This window comes from Alosa alosa, chromosome 5, assembly GCF_017589495.1.
Source record: "Alosa alosa isolate M-15738 ecotype Scorff River chromosome 5, AALO_Geno_1.1, whole genome shotgun sequence".
NCBI lineage: Eukaryota > Metazoa > Chordata > Actinopteri > Clupeiformes > Clupeidae > Alosa > Alosa alosa.
Genome location: NC_063193.1, coordinates 4541426 through 4563541, shown reverse-complemented (window position 1 = coordinate 4563541; position 22116 = coordinate 4541426). Strand labels below are relative to the sequence as shown.

The following is a 22116-nucleotide window of genomic DNA, read 5'->3' as shown; positions in this document are numbered from 1 at the left end:
ATGACGTGCGAGTGCAAAAAAATATCTAGGCGCACTGGTGCGAATGACTTCTAACCATGTCAATGTTTGTCTACAAAATACACCGCAACATCGAGAAACAGTACTGGTGCAAACCATAGAATCACGTCATGAATGCAGCATAAAACTACACCTCCCCATCGCGTTAGCAGTTTCGCGTTGGGACTCGATAGTAGTAGTCGCTTCTATGAAATCCATGAGCGCGCAGAAAAAGCGGAATGTTAGACTAGCCAGCCAAGATGAAAAGATTGAAGAAATTAGTTCTTCTATCCACCGAATTCATCGGATATAGGAGGAACAGGATGAGATTCTGAGAATGCAGTGAGAGAAGAAGGAAAGGTAACCTAACATGCCTTTTAGCCCAGTTGACGTATTGGCTGCAATATGCAAAATATAGCTGTAGCGAACAGGCACAAAAGTAGCTTCCCCTAATACTCCCATTTTATTCAAAGGTAGAACACTACTGACAACTCCAGGCTTCCACGCATGCTTGTTTGTTTACATCGAATACAAGCTTAAGTGCAAAACGAAAGTAGGCCTAACGTTTGGCTACTGCCCCCATCAATGCAGATATTTCAAATAAAAAAAATAAGTATAAAAGTATAAAAAAAATATATATATATCCTTGATTAGACTATGTTGGGTTTTGTGGAAGAGAAAATGGACTGTTTTAGTAGTAGTATTAGGCAGTATGCAGTCAGATAGGTCACCATGGGCATATTTGGATTAGCTACAGGTGGATTCACAAATAAATAAATTAGCCTACATTTGGCAGGATACTTGATATACAGGCTAAATGCAAATATGGCAATGTATTATATTATTTTACATTAACAAAATGTAGGAAAATAGAACATACTGAAAATAAAATAGGCACTGATCTTTAAAATCCTGTTTCCTGTAGCCTAAATGTTGTCAGTCATTCTTAATATTCGCAATTGGTGCACTGGCATGTTTAACTGTTAGCTGCAGTGTAATGTTAGATTATGTGTAAGTTAAGTACAGAACTGACTGTGCTCCCAAATTTTTGTCTGTGCTCCTAAATTTTTTAACTTGGGCGCACAAGTGCTCCTGGAAAAAAATGTTAGTGTAGAGCCCTGGGTTGTCTTTGAACTATTCTCAATTAAATAGGGTGACATGATTTGTAAATCATAGCATTCTTTTTTATTCACATTTTACAAAGCGTCCCAATTAATTTGGGTTGTAGAGGGCCCTAGCCTAGGTTCTACTGTTGACATGCTTATTACAGAACTCCTGAGTGCATTGATTATGAATGCATTCCTGTTGGATTTCAGTGCTTCAAGCCAACATCATTGGGTATATCATATAAAACCGCTATGTCTTGGCCAGAGAGGAATCTAGACGTTTTGACCCTGCATGCTTGCCTTACTCTTTCTCACATGATTCTTCTCTTGTGACCCACATTCCTCCACAAATCGCTTGACTGGGTCAAAGTGTCTGAAACTTAGAAAATATGGATGTAGTCTCAGGGAATCTACGCTAAAGTAAGTTTAGAAATGTTCAGTAAGTTTGGACGTGCAACGTTATAGTTATGTTAACAGCGTTGTTTTTCTAGAAACAGTTGTTTACCCTAACGTTACTATTGTTGTTGGTTGGTTGATACTAAGCTAATTTAGCTAACTATCTTAGATGTTACTGTACGCATTTTGAACTGATGCGGAGGGAAACACTCCATGTAGCTTAAGTTAGTGTTTTCTCATGATTACTTTTTTGTAGTTGCCCCTTGGTGGTGGTGGTATGATAACTTAAACACAATTTGAATGTTCGTGTCTTAATTTCGGGACTTTCGGCATCGATTACTTGACCCTGATATAGGCTATCACTGTGTGCTACGCTGAACGAAGAAGTTATGAGGACACCAATGTGTTAAGTTTACGATCAAAGCTCGAAGTTAAAATGGAACTCTAGATACGTTAAGTCGTTTGTCAGATAGCAAGCTGTCAGTGATCATCAGAATAGTTAGCCCAGATGATAAAAAAGCAATTGGGACATGCTAGACTTGTGTTGCTTCTTATGAAATAAAAAAGTGTCTGGATGTTTGTTTATAACTGCACCTATGCTCTGTGGTCCCAAACAAGAAGTTATGGCGGAGTTAAGGACGACTTGTATCTGAGTGGTAACACGAACTAATCGACATCTGATGGCCGATTCACCCTGTCCAACAGATTCAAGGAGGTGAGTCAGTCATCTGCAAACTTTGAATTATGTCTCAGCCTGTCAGTGCAATGTGTCTATGTTTCTCTTCTTCGCTCTTTCACTCACTCTCACACACAATGCTCAGCATTTGTCAGAAGTTCCTCATGCACCCTTGGTTCATACACACACTTCTCTGTGTTTGGTATCATCTGACAAACCTACCCTGAAGGGATAGACCGTCTCATTGGTGTTTCATAAATTGTTGGCTACCTTAGTTAGCCCCTGGGACATTTGCGTTGGACTGTTTGGTCAAATATGTTTCGTCCAGTGACTCAGATTGTGCTTGGGGAATTTATCAAAGTTCACCCCAGTGTCCTAAATACTTACGAGACAGGATTAGTCCAGGAATTATTATACAATAGCCTGACACTGAGACCTTTTTGTTTCTTTTGGTAATTTAGGATCAAACAAAATGTTAATCTAATCACTAGGTAGGCTATGACTAATAATATGTTAATTTATTTCTCTTCTTAGGTGTAATTATTTCCTCCTCTATGATGGGTCCAAGGTCCAGGAGGAAGGGGACCCCACACGAGCGGGCATATGCTTCTTTTACCCAGAGGAGGTAGGTGTACAGGGGCAGCTTAAGGGTTAGCCTACAAGGAGGTGGGCATTGGCTTCTGATCAAGAGAGTATTTTTTTAGTCTTTTTACTGAAGCTCGTTACTGCCCAAACAAAAACTACAGATGGTAAAGAAAAAAAAGACTACAGATGGTTGTGAAATAATTTGACAAATGAGGAACTCTCTGATGTACTAAAACCCTAGCCTAAAAACTAGAAGAAGTCTTCTGACTGAAAGCTGATGTCAACTGCCTTAAAAAACAACAGATAAAGATGTGGACTTTTTAAATACATGCACTCCTTGTAGGCGAAGCTGTAGATGTTTGTTGAGATTTTGCATTACAGTGAAGTAACTACAGTCGCACAATCCCTGGAGCCACACTGGGTTAAGTTAGCTTGGTGTACATGCTCACAGAGGCAGCAGCTGCTGGGAGTGAACTCACAACCTTCTCATTTCTCTTATGGAAGTTGAGTTTCCTAACCACTAAACCACCACCACCCCTTGTTCCATCTTCTCCCCAGATTTAACCCCTTGATCCTTTTAAAGTGTATTGTTGTGGGGTTCTTTTCCCATTTATATGATGGGACAATGAAGACTGATAGGAAGTGAGTGAGTGAGAGAGAGGGGGGGAGAGAGGAAGAGAGAGGGAGAGAGAGAATTTGACCTTGGGTTGGAATCGAGCCTGGGTAAGGGTGTGTACGTAGACCACAGCTCTCCCAACCCCATGCTCCATCTGTGCCCCAGACTCCACTGGATCAGCAAGAGCTGCTGTGTGGGCAGCTGGCCGGCGTGTGCCGATGCGTCTCGGAGCTGTCCCTCTCACCGGTGCGGCTGCTGCGGCTGCGCAGGAGCAAGTTCGCTGTGCGCATGAAGGAACACTTTCTGTGGGTGAGTAATGTTCAGGGTACAGTATTTTAATGTCATTTAATATACTACTTTTATATGTCATGTTACCACAATGTACTGTATCATTGAAATACCTCAAATTGTCACTTGGAAGTCTGGCTAACTTTTTGTGTGTGGATCTCTTAGCTATCTTAGTTAGTCACAAACAGCATAGTGCATTTTTAGTCTTGCACATGGGTGGGTTCTAAGGAATCATCCTTTTCTTCAAAGCATCATTGCACTGTCATCTCACATTATCCCATTCCTTTACTCGAAAAGCCATCCCCAGTATCTCTCAAATTAAAATGTGAATGCTGGAGTATAAACATTCATATTTCTCTCTCTCTCTCTCTCTCTCTCTCTCTCTCTCTCTCTCTCTCTCTCTCTCTCTCTCAGGCTCTCAGTTGTTCTGTTGACATTCCAGATGTGAGTGTGTGTGAACTCTTAGACCAGTTGATCAGTCTCTTCTGTTTCTACAATGGTCCCATACGACAAAGTTACCTGGTACAGTACTGTCTCTTTCTATGAATGTTATACAAATGGCATACAAGGAATTTAAGTGTGCATTTACACATGTGTACTTACACATGTACACATGTTTACTGACTGCTTGTACCTTTTTGAAATTAGCTTTGTGTATCATCAGATGCATGGGCAGCACAGCTGACTATTTTGATACTGACAAAAAATGAAACATTGGCATTAAAGGAGAATTCCGGTGTGATAATGACCTAAAGTGTATTGAAACATGATACCGAGTGTGGACGTATGTCTCATAGCCCATCTCGGCTTGTCCCCTGCACTCCAAAATCTCTGGCTTAGTTAGCCGATGCTACCAACAGCTTTTTCAATAGTGGTGCTTCGCATCAGGCTAGCCATGCAAATAAATCACTGTTTTACACCCATTTACTTAGGCTCAATGTATCTCCACACTTCATTGGTAGACTTCGAAGGCCCTGACATTTAAAACGAGACATTGAGAACTTTTGAAAAAGCACTGGTAGTTTACTTACAAGACGATTTATACAGACAGTATCTTTACGAAGTTTAGCGTTTGCAGCCATCTTGAATTTAGTCACGATAAGTCGAGCAACGAGTAAGAATGAACAGGTATGATAAGGGATCAGATTCCAAAAATAATTCAGTGGAAATGCATGGATTCCAGTTGCTGCTACTGTCACATAAATAAAGTAGAAAAGTAATGAGGTGTTTTAATTGCTTATGGATGTAGGAGTGGACAATGACAACGGCTAACTCTTTTTTTTTTAAAATAACGTTTAATTTGAGTGTCAATAAGGTGTTGTGTCTGGTCATCCTTCATCTCCGTCTTTCCCTCCTGCCCTCCGTCCTGATCACAGAGGCATAGTCGGGCTGATTTGGCGGTGCGCTGGGCCAGGTATCTCACACACCTGCAGGGAGGCTCCTCAGAGCTCCATCACATCTTCAGCTGCCTGAGGACCATTGACTCCACACACGTACTCATCCCAGCATTCACACTAAACACTAAACTCACTCTCAGGGATTCACACACACACACACACACACACACACACACACACACACACACACGTTTTACACATTGTGATAAGTCACACGCACACATGCCACCACATGCATACCACATGTCAGTAGTTAATGTTCCCAAGACTTTTTAGTGTTTTTAGTGTATGAGTCCCCCTACCCCAAAAGTAAAAAAAAATGCCTGCCTCAGTAAGGTTTAAGATACTTTGTAACTGTCCTACCCAATCTGGTTCATTCAAATTTAGCTGGTTGATTCTCTCTGCATGAAAATGATCACATGGACCTCACATGGACCACATATTTCACACTAAACTCTTACACAACGCATTAACTGAATTTACCATGAGATTTACACACATATATATATATATATATATATATATATATATAAACAGCATATTCAAGAAAGCTCCACAGTAAGGGCTGTTCTGCCTCTGTAACTTTTTTTTTTATCTTTCCTGCAGATTGATCCTCTCTTACTTTTGAAGGCTGCCCTAATTTTGCAGGCATGTCAGCGGTGCCCCCTAGTGTTGGCAGGATGCATACTCTACAGAGGCAGGTAAATCATGGCTTCAGTTTTACATTTAATTGATCAAAAAAAGTTTGGTAAACAAGTATCCGTTTTTTATCTTCAAAATCTTCAGTGGACTTTTTGACATTTCTCAACAAGTTCAGATGCAGATTATACCAAGGCTAACTTCAGCCAATCAATTATCAGCATTCAGAAGCCGAAGTTCACATACAAAAAGTAACCAAAGCTGCCATCTTTGCCCAAATAAGGAGATCTGGTTGTTAATTGAACCTAACTGCCTATGACAAGTTGCATTGCAAGTTAGCTCTGAGGTAGCAAAAATGAAAGTGTGCCATCTTAACGTACCGAAGATCACAGTATCCACAAGAAGGTAGAGGACAAAAGTGTGTAAAGCAAAATGTCTGCATTTCTGATTGCTTCGTCCCTGCGAGAGTTTAACAGGTATGATAATTCAAAATCCTCATGTTATTTTCTTACAGGAAAAATGTCAAGATACTGGATCTCCTTATATGGGCAAAGATGGTAGCTTTTTTGTAGACGAACTTCAGAGGTCTATTGCTGATGTTCTGTATGACTCACCAACATTTCTGTCAGGATCCTGTTTTGCTTGTTTTTGATATCATTTTAATTCAATAAATTTAATTTGCACTGATTTTGTTTTACAGGGTTGTGAGTACTCAGATGCCTCCTGATTTAACAGTGAAGGTGATGGTCCATGAAACAGAGAGCTACAATCAAGTATGCATGTGTTTCATGTTACATTGCTGTGATTAAACTCTAAAACTCTTAATTAAATTCATTTAAAACTGTATTACATGCGTGAGACCAACTACCCGCTATCAATTCACTTCTTGTAGTCATTTTGTAGTAATTCAGCAGAAGCGTCCAATCAACATCAGTGCAGAGAACAGCACACTCACTCTTTTCTCAGCAATTTTGGCTTCTGGGAATATTAAGTCCATGACCCAACATGACTGATAACATCAACCATGCAGAATCACCACACAGCAGTGAGACTGACAACACACTCTGTTTTTCTTGTAGGACCATAGGCCTGCGGCCAATGGGATCAACAGTGCTTCTGGTACGCCCTCTCCCTGCACAGGAACCACGCCAGTGTTCCTCACCCCTGCCGAGCTTCAGGCGCTGCGCAGCCCCCCTGTGGACAGGACTTGCAGGTACAGTCTCAAACATGTCACAACCCGATAACCAAATAATAGAAAATAATAAGAGGTGGTAGAATACAATTATTTTATACTATTTATACAAAATGAATATAAAATGTAATTGTATGAAAATAGTAAAATTTCCACAACAAAATTAGTCTGGTTTATTGGATATGTATAATCCACAGACCTTAGGGTTTAAAACAAGGGGTCATTTGTTCAATTCTGTTTAGCCAACCCAGAGATATAGGCCAAAATGTAAAAGCTATCCTCATCTCAGCAAAACAAAAACAAATTTTAAGAAAACTAGCTATAAAGTTTGTGAAGTGTAAATGAGCATATTCTGTATATTTCCTCTCAACCAATCACCACAAGACGATGCATCCTGATAAAGTTCCCTTTGCCTTTGGAATTAAAATAGCCGCAGTGCTGTCTCTGTCAATCTCTGTTGTACGTTCTCCAAAGAAATCCGTAGCCAAAGATTGAATTGCTTCAGAATCTGAAAAGATTTGAACTACACAGCGCAGCATGTGCTCCATTCACGCAGGTGGTAAAACTTGTGAGGCATTCGTAGTTAACTATAACTTGTGAGGTAGCCTATAATGTTCGATCAACTTCTGAAGACGACAAGGACATCAATAGCCTAATGCTTAATGCATAGCCTAATGTTTGTGTTTTATATAGGCCGCTAACTCCAAAACATATTGAATCGGGTGCAATCTCTGTGAGGAATCTGGTCAGCAACAACTGTATGTTTAGTTTCGTTGCATAAGTAGGTTAGGTTGCCTTTTTTCCTCCTAAATCTCTTGGCTCAAATAGAAATTTTCTTCAGAATAATTACAAGTAGATAGCCTATTTATGATGACTTCTTGAAGAGGCCGAAAGCCAAAACACGAAGTTATCAGACCAAAGAAAACGGAAACTTTCTTGTTCTCACACAACAAGCGTCTGAACGGGGAAGAAAAACATCAACTTTTTTGTCCAAACTTTAATGCGCAGCCTACACATATTTTTAGGTCGTTTTACAGTAAGATACGTCTATGAATGATAGATGAGAGGTAAAGGAATGTGTTTGTGGTGAAATTAGAAAATGCATTATATCTTGACATGGATTTCCGTGACACTGGACTCATTTCGTCGTGGCACGCTAGCCTGGGTTTTCCCATGCTGCCTTACACGCGCAATTTTATTCACGCTGCTAGGCAGCCTGTATTCCATGGACTTCGTTTTCACCTCAACGAAGGAACCAATCACAGAACGGAGGGAGGGCAGCAAGACGATGACGACACACAGAAGCGGTTATGAGCTACGTACAGACGCATTTGATAGACATTCGTAGCGCCCAATAAATGGCTCTGGGCATTCGTAAACCACGTTTCAAATACGAGAAAATTAATGTCTAGTTCCCAGACCCCATCTCAATGAGATGAGGTTTGCCGTTAGCCAGGCTAGTGGCACGCCTCAAATGGTAGTTATTTTAGTCTGTATGTTTTAATCACATTTTTCTCAATGTCACCACAGTAGTTGACTGTTGGATTTGTGCTTTTAATTAACTCCCTTAAATCATCTCCAATTATCTTATCTGGAGTCTTGAAAAATAAACATCCACACAGGGTCTTCACAGGGTTATATATTTAATGTTGAAAAATAAATCTCATACACTGTCTCTTCATCATGTCTGTTTGTATATCTGTCTTTCTCAGGTCTCACTGTACGCCCCAGCCCCCACCTCGACCAAGAAAGTCTCGCCTTCTGTCACGGACTCTCTCTGACACTCCCCCCGCTGAACCGGCTGCTGCTACTCTGGACCCCCAGTTCAGCCCCGTTCACCAGCCGGAGAACACCGGCCCTGCCAACGCCAAGTCACATGACCACGGTCTGTCCAATGGGATCGCGTCTTGTGAACTGAAGGAGGAAGGGGTAAAAAGTAAGACGGCTAATGGCTGTGTCAGAAAGGTGGAGATGGGGACGGGTCGATGCAAGATGGAGGCAAGCAACGACTTGATCCTGCAGAATGGAAACGGACGCCACACAAACGGCCATCACAAGGAACCAGCCTCCAGCTGCCACTCTGACCAGAGCTCCTGTGAGGACGAGCTGTCAGACACAAGCCATCACGAGCTGCTGTTGAACTGGTCTGAGCCGTCAATCCGATTGGACTCCCCAGAGACCATACTAGAGAAGAAGATGAAGAAGCTGAACATGACAAAAGACAACCAGGAGAGCGATGAGGAGGAGAGAAAAGCAAACATGAAGAACGGTGGAAGAAAGATTGAGCTGAACGGTGGGGAAGGTGTGAAGGATGGAGTGAAGAGAGAGACTGGGATGCAGGGCAGAGTGGAGGGTGGGGTGGGAGAGCTCTCGTCATCGTTGGAGTCAGAATCGGAGGTGTTGCTGCCCATGGCCCTGTACCAGCATAGGGTGAGAGCGCTGGTTCTTGCCCTGCTGGTGGAACCTCACTTCCACAGTGACCAGGCAGCTGTGGAGGAAGTGGTAAGTGACTGTGTGCGTGCGTGCGTGTGTGCACACAGATGCTCTATCTGAAACTATTTGAAACATGCACAGCATTTTTTAAACTCAATCATGCACTTTCAATAATTGATTATTAGTCTAAAACTGCATCAAACTATAAAATGGCTGTGCCCCTTCTCTGGGACCCATCTGTCAGGTTTATTTCATTGAAATTCTGGAATGATACCGATAGCGATATTTAAAATTTCACTTTGGCCGATAACGATAATGCTAATATTATTTTTTTTTATACACCTTTGCTGGCAAAAAAGTATTCAAAATACATTTCAATTTTTTTCAACAAGAAAATTAGAAGAGAGAGCATTAAGAAAGAGCATAAAATTATTTTTTCAATGACGGTGGAATTTCCCCCTTAGATTCTTCATGTAGGGGGAATTTACACAATTTGGGCGGGGGGGGGGGTCATCAGTAATATTGAATATAAAATGATGGCTTGTGTCATGTTTCTATTTCATATATTTTGAAATTCATATAAAGTGTATTTAGTTAATAATGTATAGTCTTTTATAATCTGCATAATTACTAGTAGCTAAACATATTTCGTAAATAATGTATAGTATTTTATAATCTTCATAATTACTAGTAGCTAAACATATATTTAGTTATTTGAATACTTTATTTTTAAACTATAACACTTAGGCATATCTTTAATGTGGTGTGTAGGTCTAATTGAGTGCACATTGGTGATGTGTAATTGAGTGCATGTCACTTTAAGAAGTATGTGAGAGTAATTAGCCTTCAGTTTCACGGTTTTAGGCTAGTGAATAAAAGTTGTGCATACTAGTGCATAAGGATATGTGGATGCAATTCATTATGTTTTCTACATCATTAGATGAAATAAATGTTCAAAAAACTAACAAGTCGAAGAAAATCTTTCTGGGATCATAGAAGAGATAAGTGTCTTGCAATGTTCATTAATGATTTCAGTGAGCACTAGGCTACTGACAGACGTGACCTGAGCTAGTTAGCAAGGAGCTCTCCAAATGTAAAAGTTTGTCATGTTGCGTAGCCTATAAGCGCAAAGTATTTCTTTCTCTCTCTCACTCTCTCTGTCTCTCTCTCTCTCTGTGTGTGTGTGTGCGTGTCTGCGTGAGGCTATGTTCAATTCAACTCGGTAGTTGATCCATCTGGTCAGTAGCCCCGCATTCACACCACGTCATGATTAGATTAACGTCATCAGACATGCTGTAAAGTGTATGCGGTGATTTCTCGCATTATGATGGCTAGAGTTGCGGGATTTGAACAAATTATGCGCAATACCCTCAATCCCGCAGTGAAATGTAAGCCCTGGAGAGAGAAGAAAAGAACTTTAATCTTGCATATCCCTCTGCTACTCCCTATGGAAAGTTTTCAGATCTGCACTCTTAGAATAGGTTGGCGACGCTTATCAGCGATTTAGTCGTGACCAGCATATTTGAAAATATCGGCCACTAATACGTTTTGCAGGTGGCCGATGGCAGCAAAAACGGCCCATATCTGCTGATACCGATAGCCTGCCGATATATCGGTGCATCACTAGCACAGACCATCCTAAAGAGTTTGTGTTGATGTTGATGCTGTATTCATATGAGATGTGTCTGGTTGTGTTCTTTGTGCAGTACCACAGCAGCCTGGCATCTCTGAATGGACTGGAGGCTCACCTGGGGACCAGTACAGCTGGGGGCCTGGGGCCCCTTGGGCCTTACACTTTCGCTCATTACGACAGCATCCAGAACACACTCACTAGTAAGAGACTTTTCACACAGACAAACACATAATCTCTCAATCGCTCATGCAAACAGAACATTAATGAACTCGGGCACGAACACACAAGCAAACCTGCAGGAATTGTTGTTATGAAGCTGTTACTATACAAACATGAACACTCAATACGATATTCAGTTATTTCCTTCTACCAGACTCTTCTCGCTCTCTCTTTCTCACACACACACACACACACACACACTATATAAACAAACAGGCACAACTGCAACTAGAACACATCGACTATCACACACACATGTCCCAGATGAGAATGAGTAACAGATGAGAATGTGTGTGTGTGTGTGTGTGTGTGTGTGCACACGTGACGTGTGTAGTTGCTTGTTTTTTTTACATTGCAATCGCACCACTATTCACCCGCTACGTGTTGTCTATGTGTCTGCAGCCAACCTGTCTGGACGGTCAGTTGCACCTCACGATCGCTCCTTTGTGAGGGCCACAGCCCTTCTCCACTCCCATTTCTCTCAAACACAGACTCTGCAGGAAGCTATTGTCAGGTGAGTGTGTGTGTGTGTGTGTGTGTGTGTGTGTGTCTGGGGGGAGGTTCGGTGCCACTGTTTTATTTAAATGATCAGAGCACAGAGGTTTAATGTCTCTTACTGCTCTTATTTACTCCTATTGATGAAATGTAAAAATGTATAAGTGTGTGTGTGTGTGTGTGTGTGTGTGTGTGTGTGTGTGTGTGTGTGTGTGTGTGTCAGGAGTGCGGGGGCAGCTGTATATGGCACGCGCAGCACAGCTCAAGAGACCTACTTCCTGCAGCACGCCACCTCAGTCAGGAACTCTGGCATCCCCAACCACCAGGACAGCGCTTTCTCTCTGCCCAGCAAAGCCCGCCATCGGCTGCTCAAGCATGGGGTCAACCTGCTTTGAGCGCCGTGGGGGCTTAAAAAGCAAGTCGCGGATAATTAGAGGAGCTTTTGAGCTGATCTTACCACCTATGTGCATCAACACATGAAAGTTTCTTTACAAAGCACGCATTCCTGCCTCTCTGCCTTTCTTGTACTGATGTGGGTGGCATGTCTTTTTAAGGGTTAATCTCTGGCACAAAGTAGTATACAAGCTGTAAGAACCCTGTGCTGCACAAGTAAACTGTTTTATTTTTATTTTCTAGAAAAGCTTATTAAAGATATTTTTTGTTATCATAGGAGTACTCTTGAAACTCATGCTGCACTTTTCTCAATGTAAACAGAGATTTAACATGACACATGCACACTCCATAAAACATTTTCTAATTTTCTTAAATTATAAGTAGGTACATGTTGTAAGCTATGTTATTTGTATATGCAAATGTTGCTGGTGCTTTATTTTCACACACTGATCCTGATCCACATGTTTCAAATTGGGCAGAGCATTTCCACCCTATTTGTTGTCTCCCCTCTCTTTGCAGTCTGAAATGGGCAAACCCCCACTATTACACAAGCTTTCATTCATAATGGTCTTGACAAGGGGTGGGAAGTAGGCCAGCACCAGGCCTGAACAAAATGTACAGTGGAATTATAGAAAGGCAGTTTTTGTCTTTATACATTGATTTTAATATATTAAGAAGACTTTTGAAATGTTGTACAATGTGCCTTCTGGAAAATAAAGATGCTTGTTATTAAAGGTGTGGTTTGATAAACTTCAATGGAACATGCTTACGACCAAAACACTGGCCACTGAGGAACCCAAAAACGGATGTATTTTAGTGTTAACCGATTCAACAAATTATTTTTTAACACATCACACATATATGCTAATTGACCAGTAGCATTTAATTATCATTATTTGTGTCCCTCCTGATCATGTGGCAATTAGTACTAGTCTGTTGAGGGTGCAAATTACGCACCTGTATTCTGACAGTCTGCGCGGTCCCTCATCTCAGGTAGGCTACCGCATTCTCGATTATATTTAAATCCGATAAAGTGAGATTTCTCCTCTATGTCTGAATACCACTTTTCTACATAAACATGTAGAAGGGTATCTTCTTTTGTACTTAGGCCTACTACTCATCTTCTTTTGCAGTTGAGGTGAGCTCATTTGAAATTTCTCGGCGGGTTGCCTGCTCATCTGATAGTAGAGGTCACCCACTGAATACGAGCCTTGAAGAAAGTTTTACTATCTCGCGCGATGGGTGTCATTTCTCTTGCTAATGAGTCGCTTGGTAATGGTCCTGATCCAGCGTAATTAGGGGGTCATTACACTTACTGCTGAATGAGAATAGGTTTGGAACCTACGTGCTTTAGTTGCCTCATTATGCGAACGCACCGTAAGGACCGACGGGGAGTGTGAATGGGTAGGCTACTTAAAAGTTCGAACAAAACAGGGGGAGGAGAAATTGGGAGTCCGGTCTCAAATTTCGGTCAACGCAAAACGTAAAAAACTTTGTCGGAGATACGGGAATGAATGTATAACCCCAGTCATTTACACACTTCACTTGGCGCCGTGGAGGGATTCATGCTGGACGGTTGGATAAAACGTTCTGGGGAATATTAAATTACAGTTAAACCATAGGTCATCAACTGTACAATTAAACGACAAGAACTACCACAACAATGGCCGCAGGACATCTTGCACGGATTGTTTTAATCTTTCTGTGTGTCATGGTTTTAATAATAACTGCGCAAAGCCGCGTGCTTCTGGTACAGCGATTTAAATCTGTCAGAGAAAATACGGATTTGCGGATCAATTCGCATCGGCGAGTTCGTCGTGGAAGTGTGGACTCTGACATGGAGCAATGCGCCGTTTTGACTGCTCCGTGGAATGAGGCCACCGGACCAGTGGACAGCCAAGAAAAGTTGTATCGCATCAGGGTACATTCCATGTTAGAGGGAAGTGCGCTGCGGACTGTTTTTCCTGAGCAACCGCTTTTCCGCTTCATTAGACGGGTATATCGATGCTGTCAAATGGGATACCACTGTGGAAGTGTGAAGGGAATTCAAGGCCGACTGCATCATGGTAGGAGCATCTCTTAATTAGAATTGGGCAGTCGCTGTTTTTGCAATTTTCTCATTTGCGCTGTTCCTTTACTGATTTTCTGCAGGCCTAAGCAATACAATGAATGACACTGCCTGCCTTTTGGTTGACTATGAAAAGTGTTCGACCTTTTTGACTACCATTACTTCTTTCATTTCCACAGGTACTGATTTAGAGTTCATTCTCAGCCAGGATGTTTTGTCTGTTGCTGTCATTCGAGCTGAAATGCACCTTCACCTCTCAAATCCTCAGCATCTGAAAGTGGAGCCATTAATACTATATCTGGACAAACGCAAGCTACCCACCAGGTGAGATTTCTCCTTTCAAATCATGAATGATGTATTTTTCTATAGTTTTTTGTTGTTTTGTGTTAATTCCTCTCAACTGATTAAAAACTCGTTCTTAACTTTGTCCTAAATCCACTCTGTGCAATATTGTACAACAAAAAAAATCATGAAATTTTAACTCCATGTTGGTTCTGACTACTTTGATTACTGCCATTGTTCCTCTGAAGAAAGAAAAGCAATAAAATGGCAAGTGTTTTCATCATCTACCCTGACTTTTCTTCCCCTCCCGCTTCAGGTACCACTCAAGGTCTAGAGATGGTTTTGAGGAAACAAAGCTGGACCTCCTCTTCTTCTTCCAAGCACTGCAGCAGACGGTGGGTAGAGTACAAGGAAGCCCCAGCCTGATACACATGCGCCGGTTGGGGGGCCTGACAAGGCCAGGGGCCACAGTGGAGCCCCAGGAAATGGCCCAGGCACTGCAAGACACAGAGGACCCGGCATGGGGCGGAGGGGAGACTGCCAGCCCCCTGCTAGAGGCGTTAGAGCTGGGTTTCGCACTGCATTGCTGGAAGAGTGGGAAAGCTGTGCCATGCGAGGCAAATGAAGTTAAATTGCAGCACACCCCATTTATCACTCTCTCATACAGATAGATATGAGTGAGTTGGAAAAGGCTATATCACATAGAGTTGAGTACTACTCTTAATGCTGACAAACATGTGGGCATGCGCACAAACAATGAACCTGCAGTTGGAGGCGATGGATTAGTATCCAAGCTCTCAAATCCTGCGGTCTACTCTCCTTTCTCTTCACTAACAACTGGTGTGAATGGCCTGTGAATATCTCACCATTATCTGGCTTAACACTTCCCTCTAAATGCCCCCTTTTGTCCCCCGGCTCAGCTGGTCAGCTGCATAAAGTTTACTTGGACCTTAAGTGCCCATCTTAAAGGGGATATTGTGCACTTCTCTGAAAGTTGAATATATTAACTTATATTGGTGTTGTCACACTAAACACTGTATATAAGAACATAGTTTATATGAACATGTCTTTTTTAAACAAAACAGTGTGTTTACATCTTAGGATGTTTAAGATATAAAGCATGCAGTTATGTAAAGTTGTAAAGTTATGTAAATAAATCTATTAATTCATAGATTTCCCTCTGTGTGTAGCCTACTTTTATATATTAATGCTTGTGATGTTTTACAAAAATATATATACAGTACATTTGCTAAACAATAGTGTTTTACAAGACATGATTAAATGGACATACAATTCAAACCTCTCTTCATAGGTCCATAATAGTTTCTCTTTCTAAGCGGAATTTAGTTAAAAACATTTCATGATGTCATGACATTCACATCAACTTTGTATGCCTCCATTTTACAAGAGCTTTGATCAGTGTGTGGAGAAAGTAGGCTAGTTGTAGCCTACATATGTGTGGTTTACAACTCACTTAATTCATGTTAGTCATGGAAAGAATATCCATCATTGCAGTGGCCTAATTATTGCTCAAGCTCAAGGCCAGGGAAATGGAAGCATAGCCTACTAAGGTGAGTAAAACAATCGTACCTCTATGCAGGCCTGGATCAATGCATCTAGGCTAGATATGGCTGCAGCCTAGGGGCACGTGTGCCAGCCTTCCCATTGGCCATATAAAAGATAAATAATTTGTTCAAATGTCGGAAAGAAGATATGAGAATGGGGCTCAAAAGATAGATAGATAGATAGATACTTTATTGATCCTCAAGGGGAAATTCAAGGAATTTCGCAAAAGCGAAAGGCTCTAAGACAGTGGTCCCCAATCTTTTTCTTCCAAGGGCCAGCTCACTATGCCTGGCTCTAAGAGAGGGCCAGAGACTCAGAGTATATTAGTAACCATAAATAGCTTAGTGCTGTGAACAACAGCAGTCTACCTTAGTTGAATATTCCATTACATTTAATCATAGGCTACTGCAATTTAATACCATTGTTAGCTGTGATTATATTGCAATCATGCCATATCAGTGTAAAATGTAGCTCAAATGAAATAATTCTAATAAAAAATAGCATTCCCAAAAGTATTAGCAGGGAGTCCCAAAAGTGTATTTTATTCAAAATGTGTGAACTCTGAACTCTGTGTCTTTGCATACACAGCTCAAGTTGTGAACAAGCAATATCCTACAAATAATTTGAAGTTCTCAAACTATGAGAGTTTTATGAAGTGCTGGCAAAAACATCTGAAATGACCACTTTCACTCACCTGATGAGAACTTTGTGAATTTGTATGAACATTTGAACGAATGAATAACGTATAGAAAAAAATATCCCAGCAAGTCCCAGAAATATTACTTGAATAGAAGTTAGTTATTAACAATTAATTGATAAACTTGTAGAATACTTTGAGCACTGATGCAGTCAGCATAGGCCTCTTACATTGTTTGCAGGTAGGTCTACTTTTCATTCCGTTTTCGATGGCAAACGCGAAACAGCGCCAAAACAACCACCAGTGGACAAAAATAGTATTACATGTGTTCTGTTAAGACTCGCCATAGAGAATGAATGGGGGAAATTACGGAGGTTATAGTTTGACGATGTCGTACTCCCATGCGGGCCAGATGCTATATACCACGGACATGTTTTGGGGGGCCACCCAAAATTAAGTGGCGGGCTGGGCCGTAGTTTGGGGACCACTGCTCTAAGAGCTACAGAACAGCGAGACCAACAGCTCCTGCAAAAAAGGGCTGCTGCCGCCTTGTGTTTGAGTAGCCTAAACCACATGAGGAAAACAGAGAACTGTCATGCAAGGGATTCTAACAATGCTCATAAACCCCATAATCGCAATATTGAGTTATTCTGAACAAGGTCAATAGTCGGAATATTAAAGTCTATGTAAACGTAGTGTCACGGTTGATGGAGATAACGTTACAACTCTGAGAACACTAGCCATATGCTAACGACAGCGGCAATGTCCATGCATCACATTCAGAGCACCGCGACTTTGTCAATAAAAAGCGCTCTTTTTCAAAACTGGGACGTTAAAATAAAGGTCCAATGAGCCAACGCAGATTGAAACAACTGTCTCTGGTGTCCATTGATATCCTGCACGAATTGGATTTGACGAAAGACTTCTAAAGGTAGGAGGCTAGTTCATAGGCCTAACTGCTTTGTTGTGGATTATTATAGCCTAAACTGTCTGCTGGTGTAGCAAATCGTAGGCTATATGGCTTTTGTTTGATGTTGGTTGTTGCTGTAAGGAAGTTGTCTGCATGGATGTCTTGTCTGAGTATTTGGTGGTTCAATTGCTGCATTTTAGGATGCTGCCTGGTGTGAGTAGGCTTGTTTGGTGTTCAGCTGTTGCTGTACCAACATTGCAGTGATGTTGTATGAGTATCTGGTGGTTCAGTTGTATGTTGCATTTTGTGGGAGGGGGCCTCACAGAAAATGTGGTCCATGACCACCTTAATCCGCCCTTGAACCTATGTGTAGTCATAGTTATTATAACTCACTCATCATATGAGTTATTCATTCTCCCAGTTCATCAGTAGTAAGGAATGCAATGCTTGAAGATGGTAGGGAAAAAAATAAAAGTTAACAGTTGATGATACTGATATACTGATACCCACTGAGGAAAGCCACGTATAACAGGTTTATTGGACATATTTATTTTGATGGCCCACCCCAGGGCCTGCCACCACCAAATGCAGATGGCAATTTATTTATCTAACAACTTTACATAATCTTAACAGACTGCTTAAAAATTATTATGGAAGTTTGTTGATCGAGTGCCAGACATGTCATACAAAATTAGCTAGATGATATAAGCTATACATACAATTAGGGAATCCAGAATTAAACTCCTCTGAACTGACGTGATTGGCATAGACAAAACTTTGATAGATGACTGAACCCATCTAAACCCACTATAAAATAGTCTATATCAATAATAATCGATCTTTATTAATTAATAACAAAATTATGAAAAATGCAAAAATGCAATGCAAATGTAGAAATAGCCTAATAACAAAGCAAAACACTGTGTTGTATCTGTTGAGAAACAAGCAATAGTATCCATTTTACTTGAGGACTGGTCAAAGTAAAAAAAAAAAAAAACAAAAGATTCTAGAGCGCTATGCTCTAAGATCTGTGGTGTTAAGCATAAACAGAAAACAAATCACCAAAGTGTCCATAGTTGTATTTACAAGTGCTTTTCTTCTACAAAAGCATTGTTGCAGGCTTCCCATGAGGTCCAGATCTTGTGATCATCGGCATTATCCGCAGTTAGATTTACATAGCGGTTCCGGCAGCTCCTGCTTCGCAAAAAGCGATTTGGGCCTTCCTTGCATGAAGTAACTCTCCACAGGTCAGCTTCTGGTCTGCCTAGGGTGTCCTCCAGCTTTGCTTTGTCCTCTTTGTATAAATGAAAGCTGCCTTTTTTCCCCAATGGCTGAGACAGATGAAGGCTGGATATTCCATTGCCCATGGTCTGTAGTGCCTGTAGGCTGCTGTCTAACCCTGTGAATTGCAAAAATGAATGTGGGTAATTACTGTCTCACCATTACTATCACTATATATGTGCAAACATTATGTTGTGGTTTTTGTACAATTACAAAGCAAGAACATATATGAACAAATTATTATATTATAAATTATTTATAATATAAATATAAAAATATAATAACAAATATTATGTATAAGAATATTTAAAAGTAGTACCTTACACAAGTGTAGTTTGGTTATCTGCTCTGTTGGAGGGTGTCTCTCTGGAGGTGGTTACTCTTGAAATGAGCTACTTATATCAACCTTTCACCATACCATCTCAGGGAGGCCATTCAAAGGTGTGAGCTGTAGCTGTGTTGTCGGCATCTCTGACGGGATTAAAATAATCATATACATATTCAAGTACATCAGACTGATAGATTTCTTGATTGACTGATTAAATACATTAAAACTTGTTTAATGACAATAAAATCCCAACAGCTACTGGGAAATCAACAATTGAGTAATTGATGACTTCTCTGATCTTAGTAATGGGTTTAAGCTGCTTAACACCTTCCAAATGTAATTAAAGACAATGGCCTGTAGCACATAGTTTCAACAGTAGAGAAGGGGGAAATCATTGACATGTTTAATATACAGTAGACTATGTTTAATCAATTGCTGAGTTCCAGGATTGTACATACTCTAATTTGTTCTAGAACATGTTAAAGCTTGAATAAACACTTACAGTGTTCAACAAATTTGAAGGTGAATGCATTACCAATAATCTCTATCCTCAAAATCTTAAAACCAGTGGCAGTGGGAAAAACTAATTTTAAGACAAAATGTATTTCTAAGATAACAATAAACTTACCTCAAGTTTTCTGAAAATACATAAAAATGTCATCATAGAAAGACATCGGTTTCAACTTAATTTGAATCTAAATGTCCACAAAAGCTCAAACTAGTATGAAAACTATCCAATAAAATAACTTCCCAGCACTGCAAAAACTGATATCTAACCAAATGTAATAATCTTATATTAAGCAGCCGTTTCAGCCGCAATGTGATACAAAATAAGCAACAGTCTGGTCGACCACGCTGTGCAGGAGGTATAGCTCAGTGGTAGAGCATTTGACTGCAGATCAAGAGGTCCCAGGTTCAAATCCTGGTGCCCCCTCAAACATGCATGCTGGCGTGCGCAAATGCTTTTGCCTAACTCTTTTGCCGTTTTTGTGTCAGCCTGGTAAACTGGTCACTCCGTGACCTGAAAGCAAATGCTTCAACTGAACATGAAAGGACTGCTGAAAAAGTGTCTCCTCAGTCTCCTCCAAAAAAAAACACAAGCTTGAGCAGCTCGTCTCACTTTAGCTCTGCCAGTCAGGATGGCGGCGGTCTAAAGCGCCAGACTCAAGGCCACGATGCCTTCCTCAGGCAAGGGATTTCTGGTCTCGAATGGGGCGTGGGATCGAATCCCACTTCTGACAAAGGCTTTTTATTTGAAGTGGCAATGGACAGACCCATCGCAGGGAAATGGTTGTGCGAGAAAAGATGTCAAAATGGACACCGGTGAGGCTGACTGGCTATTTTCCAACACCAAGTCCTCCATGGAAGATTAGCTGATTTTTTACTCAAAAGGAACAAAATGAAATCTGCTCTTTACTACAGACCTGACTATTTTTTCCTACCACCCAAAAATTCTGGCACAAGATGTAATTGCATTCAGTTGAGGCGGTGCCTTTGCCACTCCAGAGAGTGAAGACAGTCAGACAGGTAAAGAAATGCTTGAGTTTAGCAGTGTTGAGGGCGTTTCAGCCGCAATGTGATACAAAATAAGCAACAGTCTGGTCGACCACACTGTGCAGGGGGTATAGCTCAGTGGTAGAGCATTTGACTGCAGATCAAGAGGTCCCAGGTTCAAATCCTGGTGCCCCCTCAAACATGCATAAGCTGGCGTGAGCAAATACATTTGCCTAACTGGCTTACCCGCTTTTTGTGTCAGCCTGGTAAACAGGTCACTCCGTGACCTGAAAGCAAAATCTTCAACTGAAAATGAAAGGACTGCTGAAAATGTGTCTCCTCAGTCTCAACCCCTTAAAAACACAAGCTTAGAGCAGCTCGTCTCACTTTAGCTCTGCCAGTCAGGGTGGCGGCGATCTAAAGGCGCCAGACTCAAGGCGGCGTGCCTTCCTCTTACAAAGGGATTTCTGGTCTCGAATGATAGCGTGGGTTCGAATCCCACTTCTGACAAGGGCTTTTATTTGAAGTGGAAATGGACAGACCCATCGCAGGGAAATGGTTTGCGAGAAAAAGCGTCAAAATGGACACGGTGAGGCTGACTGGCTATTTTCCAACACCAAGTCCTCCATGGAAGATTAGCTGATTTTATCAAAGGAACAAAATGAAATCTGCTCTTTTACTACAGACCTGACTTTTTTCCTACCACCCAAAAAATCTGGCACAAGATGTAATTGCATTCAGTTGAGAGCAGTGCCTTTGCCACTCAGAGAGTGAAGACAGTCAGACAGGTAAAAGAAATGCTTGAGTTCAGCAGTGTTTGAGGTGTTTCAGCGCAGTGTGATACAAAATAAGCAACACTCTGGGTTCACCTCGCTGAGCAGGGGTATAAGCTCAGTGGTAGAGCATTTGACTGCAGATCAAGAGGTCCCAGGTTCAAATCCTGGTGCCCCCTCAAACATGCACAAAGCTGGCGTCCGCAAATATGTTTGCCTAACTCTTTTCCGCGTTTTGTATCAGCCTGGTAAACTGGTCTCCTTGACCTGAAAGCAAATGCTTCAACTGAACATGAAAGGACTGCTGAAAATGTGTCTCCACAGTCTCCACCGCAAAAACACAAGCTTGAAGCAGCTCGTCTCACTTTAGCTCTGCCAGTCAGGATGGCGGCGGTCTAAGGCGCCAGACTCAAGGCGGCGATACCTTCCTCAGGCAAGGGATATCTGGTCTCGAATGGAGGCGTGGGTTTGAATCCACTCCTGACAAGGGCTTTTATTTGAAGTGGCAATGGACAGACCCATCGCAGGGGAAGTGGTTGTGCGAGAAAAAGCGTCAAAATGGACACGGTGAGGCTCACTGGCTGTTTTCAACACCAAGTCCTCCATGGAAGATTAGCTGATTTTACTCAAAGGAACAAAATGAAATCTGCTCTTTTACCACAGACCTGACTATTTTGCTACCACCCAAAATTCTGGCACAAGTTGGAATTGC

General features: G+C 41.4%; 2 protein-coding genes and 3 non-coding genes across 7 annotated transcripts; all 5 read left to right on the top strand.

Annotated features, from left to right (window-relative positions):
* Nucleotides 1-1389: 1389 nt before the first annotated feature.
* hps4 (HPS4 biogenesis of lysosomal organelles complex 3 subunit 2) lies at nucleotides 1390-12799 on the top strand. 3 transcript variants are annotated; one of them, XM_048244147.1, is made up of 13 exons: nucleotides 1390-1523; nucleotides 2118-2214; nucleotides 2710-2800; nucleotides 3542-3685; nucleotides 4079-4186; nucleotides 5041-5157; nucleotides 5668-5762; nucleotides 6401-6440; nucleotides 6780-6913; nucleotides 8605-9394; nucleotides 11032-11158; nucleotides 11580-11691; nucleotides 11896-12799. In XM_048244147.1, exons 2-13 carry the CDS (start codon nucleotides 2180-2182, stop codon nucleotides 12065-12067), a joined length of 1965 nt encoding a protein of 654 aa, XP_048100104.1. In that variant the 5' UTR covers nucleotides 1390-1523; nucleotides 2118-2179; the 3' UTR covers nucleotides 12068-12799. The 3 variants fall into 3 exon arrangements, with proteins under 3 accessions (XP_048100104.1, XP_048100103.1, XP_048100102.1); XM_048244146.1 differs by having other exon boundaries at nucleotides 1391-1523; nucleotides 2121-2214; nucleotides 6401-6473; XM_048244145.1 differs by having other exon boundaries at nucleotides 1391-1523; nucleotides 6401-6473.
* Nucleotides 12800-13492: 693 nt separating this feature from the next.
* Nucleotides 13493-15535, top strand: si:ch211-170d8.2 (uncharacterized protein LOC571755 homolog). Its single transcript, XM_048243927.1, has 3 exons — nucleotides 13493-14131; nucleotides 14313-14457; nucleotides 14732-15535. The coding sequence occupies exons 1-3, from the start codon at nucleotides 13729-13731 to the stop codon at nucleotides 15084-15086; spliced, it is 903 nt and encodes a 300-aa protein (XP_048099884.1). The 5' UTR covers nucleotides 13493-13728; the 3' UTR covers nucleotides 15087-15535.
* A 4464-nt stretch (nucleotides 15536-19999) lies between these two features.
* Nucleotides 20000-20071, top strand: trnac-gca. Its single transcript has one exon. It is a non-coding gene; the product is annotated as a tRNA-Cys (tRNA).
* Nucleotides 20072-20755: 684 nt separating this feature from the next.
* Nucleotides 20756-20827, top strand: trnac-gca. Its single transcript has one exon. It is a non-coding gene; the product is annotated as a tRNA-Cys (tRNA).
* Nucleotides 20828-21510: 683 nt separating this feature from the next.
* Nucleotides 21511-21583, top strand: trnac-gca. Its single transcript has one exon. It is a non-coding gene; the product is annotated as a tRNA-Cys (tRNA).
* Nucleotides 21584-22116: the final 533 nt, after the last annotated feature.

Excerpts from the sequence above, each read along its gene's own strand:
- hps4 (XM_048244146.1), top strand. The coding sequence starts at position 2,180 with ATGGCCGATTCACCCTGTCCAACAGATTCAAGGAG. Across the intron at positions 2,801-3,541 it reads GCTTCTTTTACCCAGAGGAG|ACTCCACTGGATCAGCAAGA; the intron begins GTAGGTGTACAG and ends TCTGTGCCCCAG. Across the intron at positions 4,187-5,040 it reads CCATACGACAAAGTTACCTG|AGGCATAGTCGGGCTGATTT; the intron begins GTACAGTACTGT and ends TCCTGATCACAG.
- si:ch211-170d8.2 (XM_048243927.1), top strand. The coding sequence starts at position 13,729 with ATGGCCGCAGGACATCTTGCACGGATTGTTTTAATCTTTCTGTGTGTC. Across the intron at positions 14,132-14,312 it reads TCAAGGCCGACTGCATCATG|GTACTGATTTAGAGTTCATT; the intron begins GTAGGAGCATCT and ends TCATTTCCACAG. Across the intron at positions 14,458-14,731 it reads AAACGCAAGCTACCCACCAG|GTACCACTCAAGGTCTAGAG; the intron begins GTGAGATTTCTC and ends CTCCCGCTTCAG.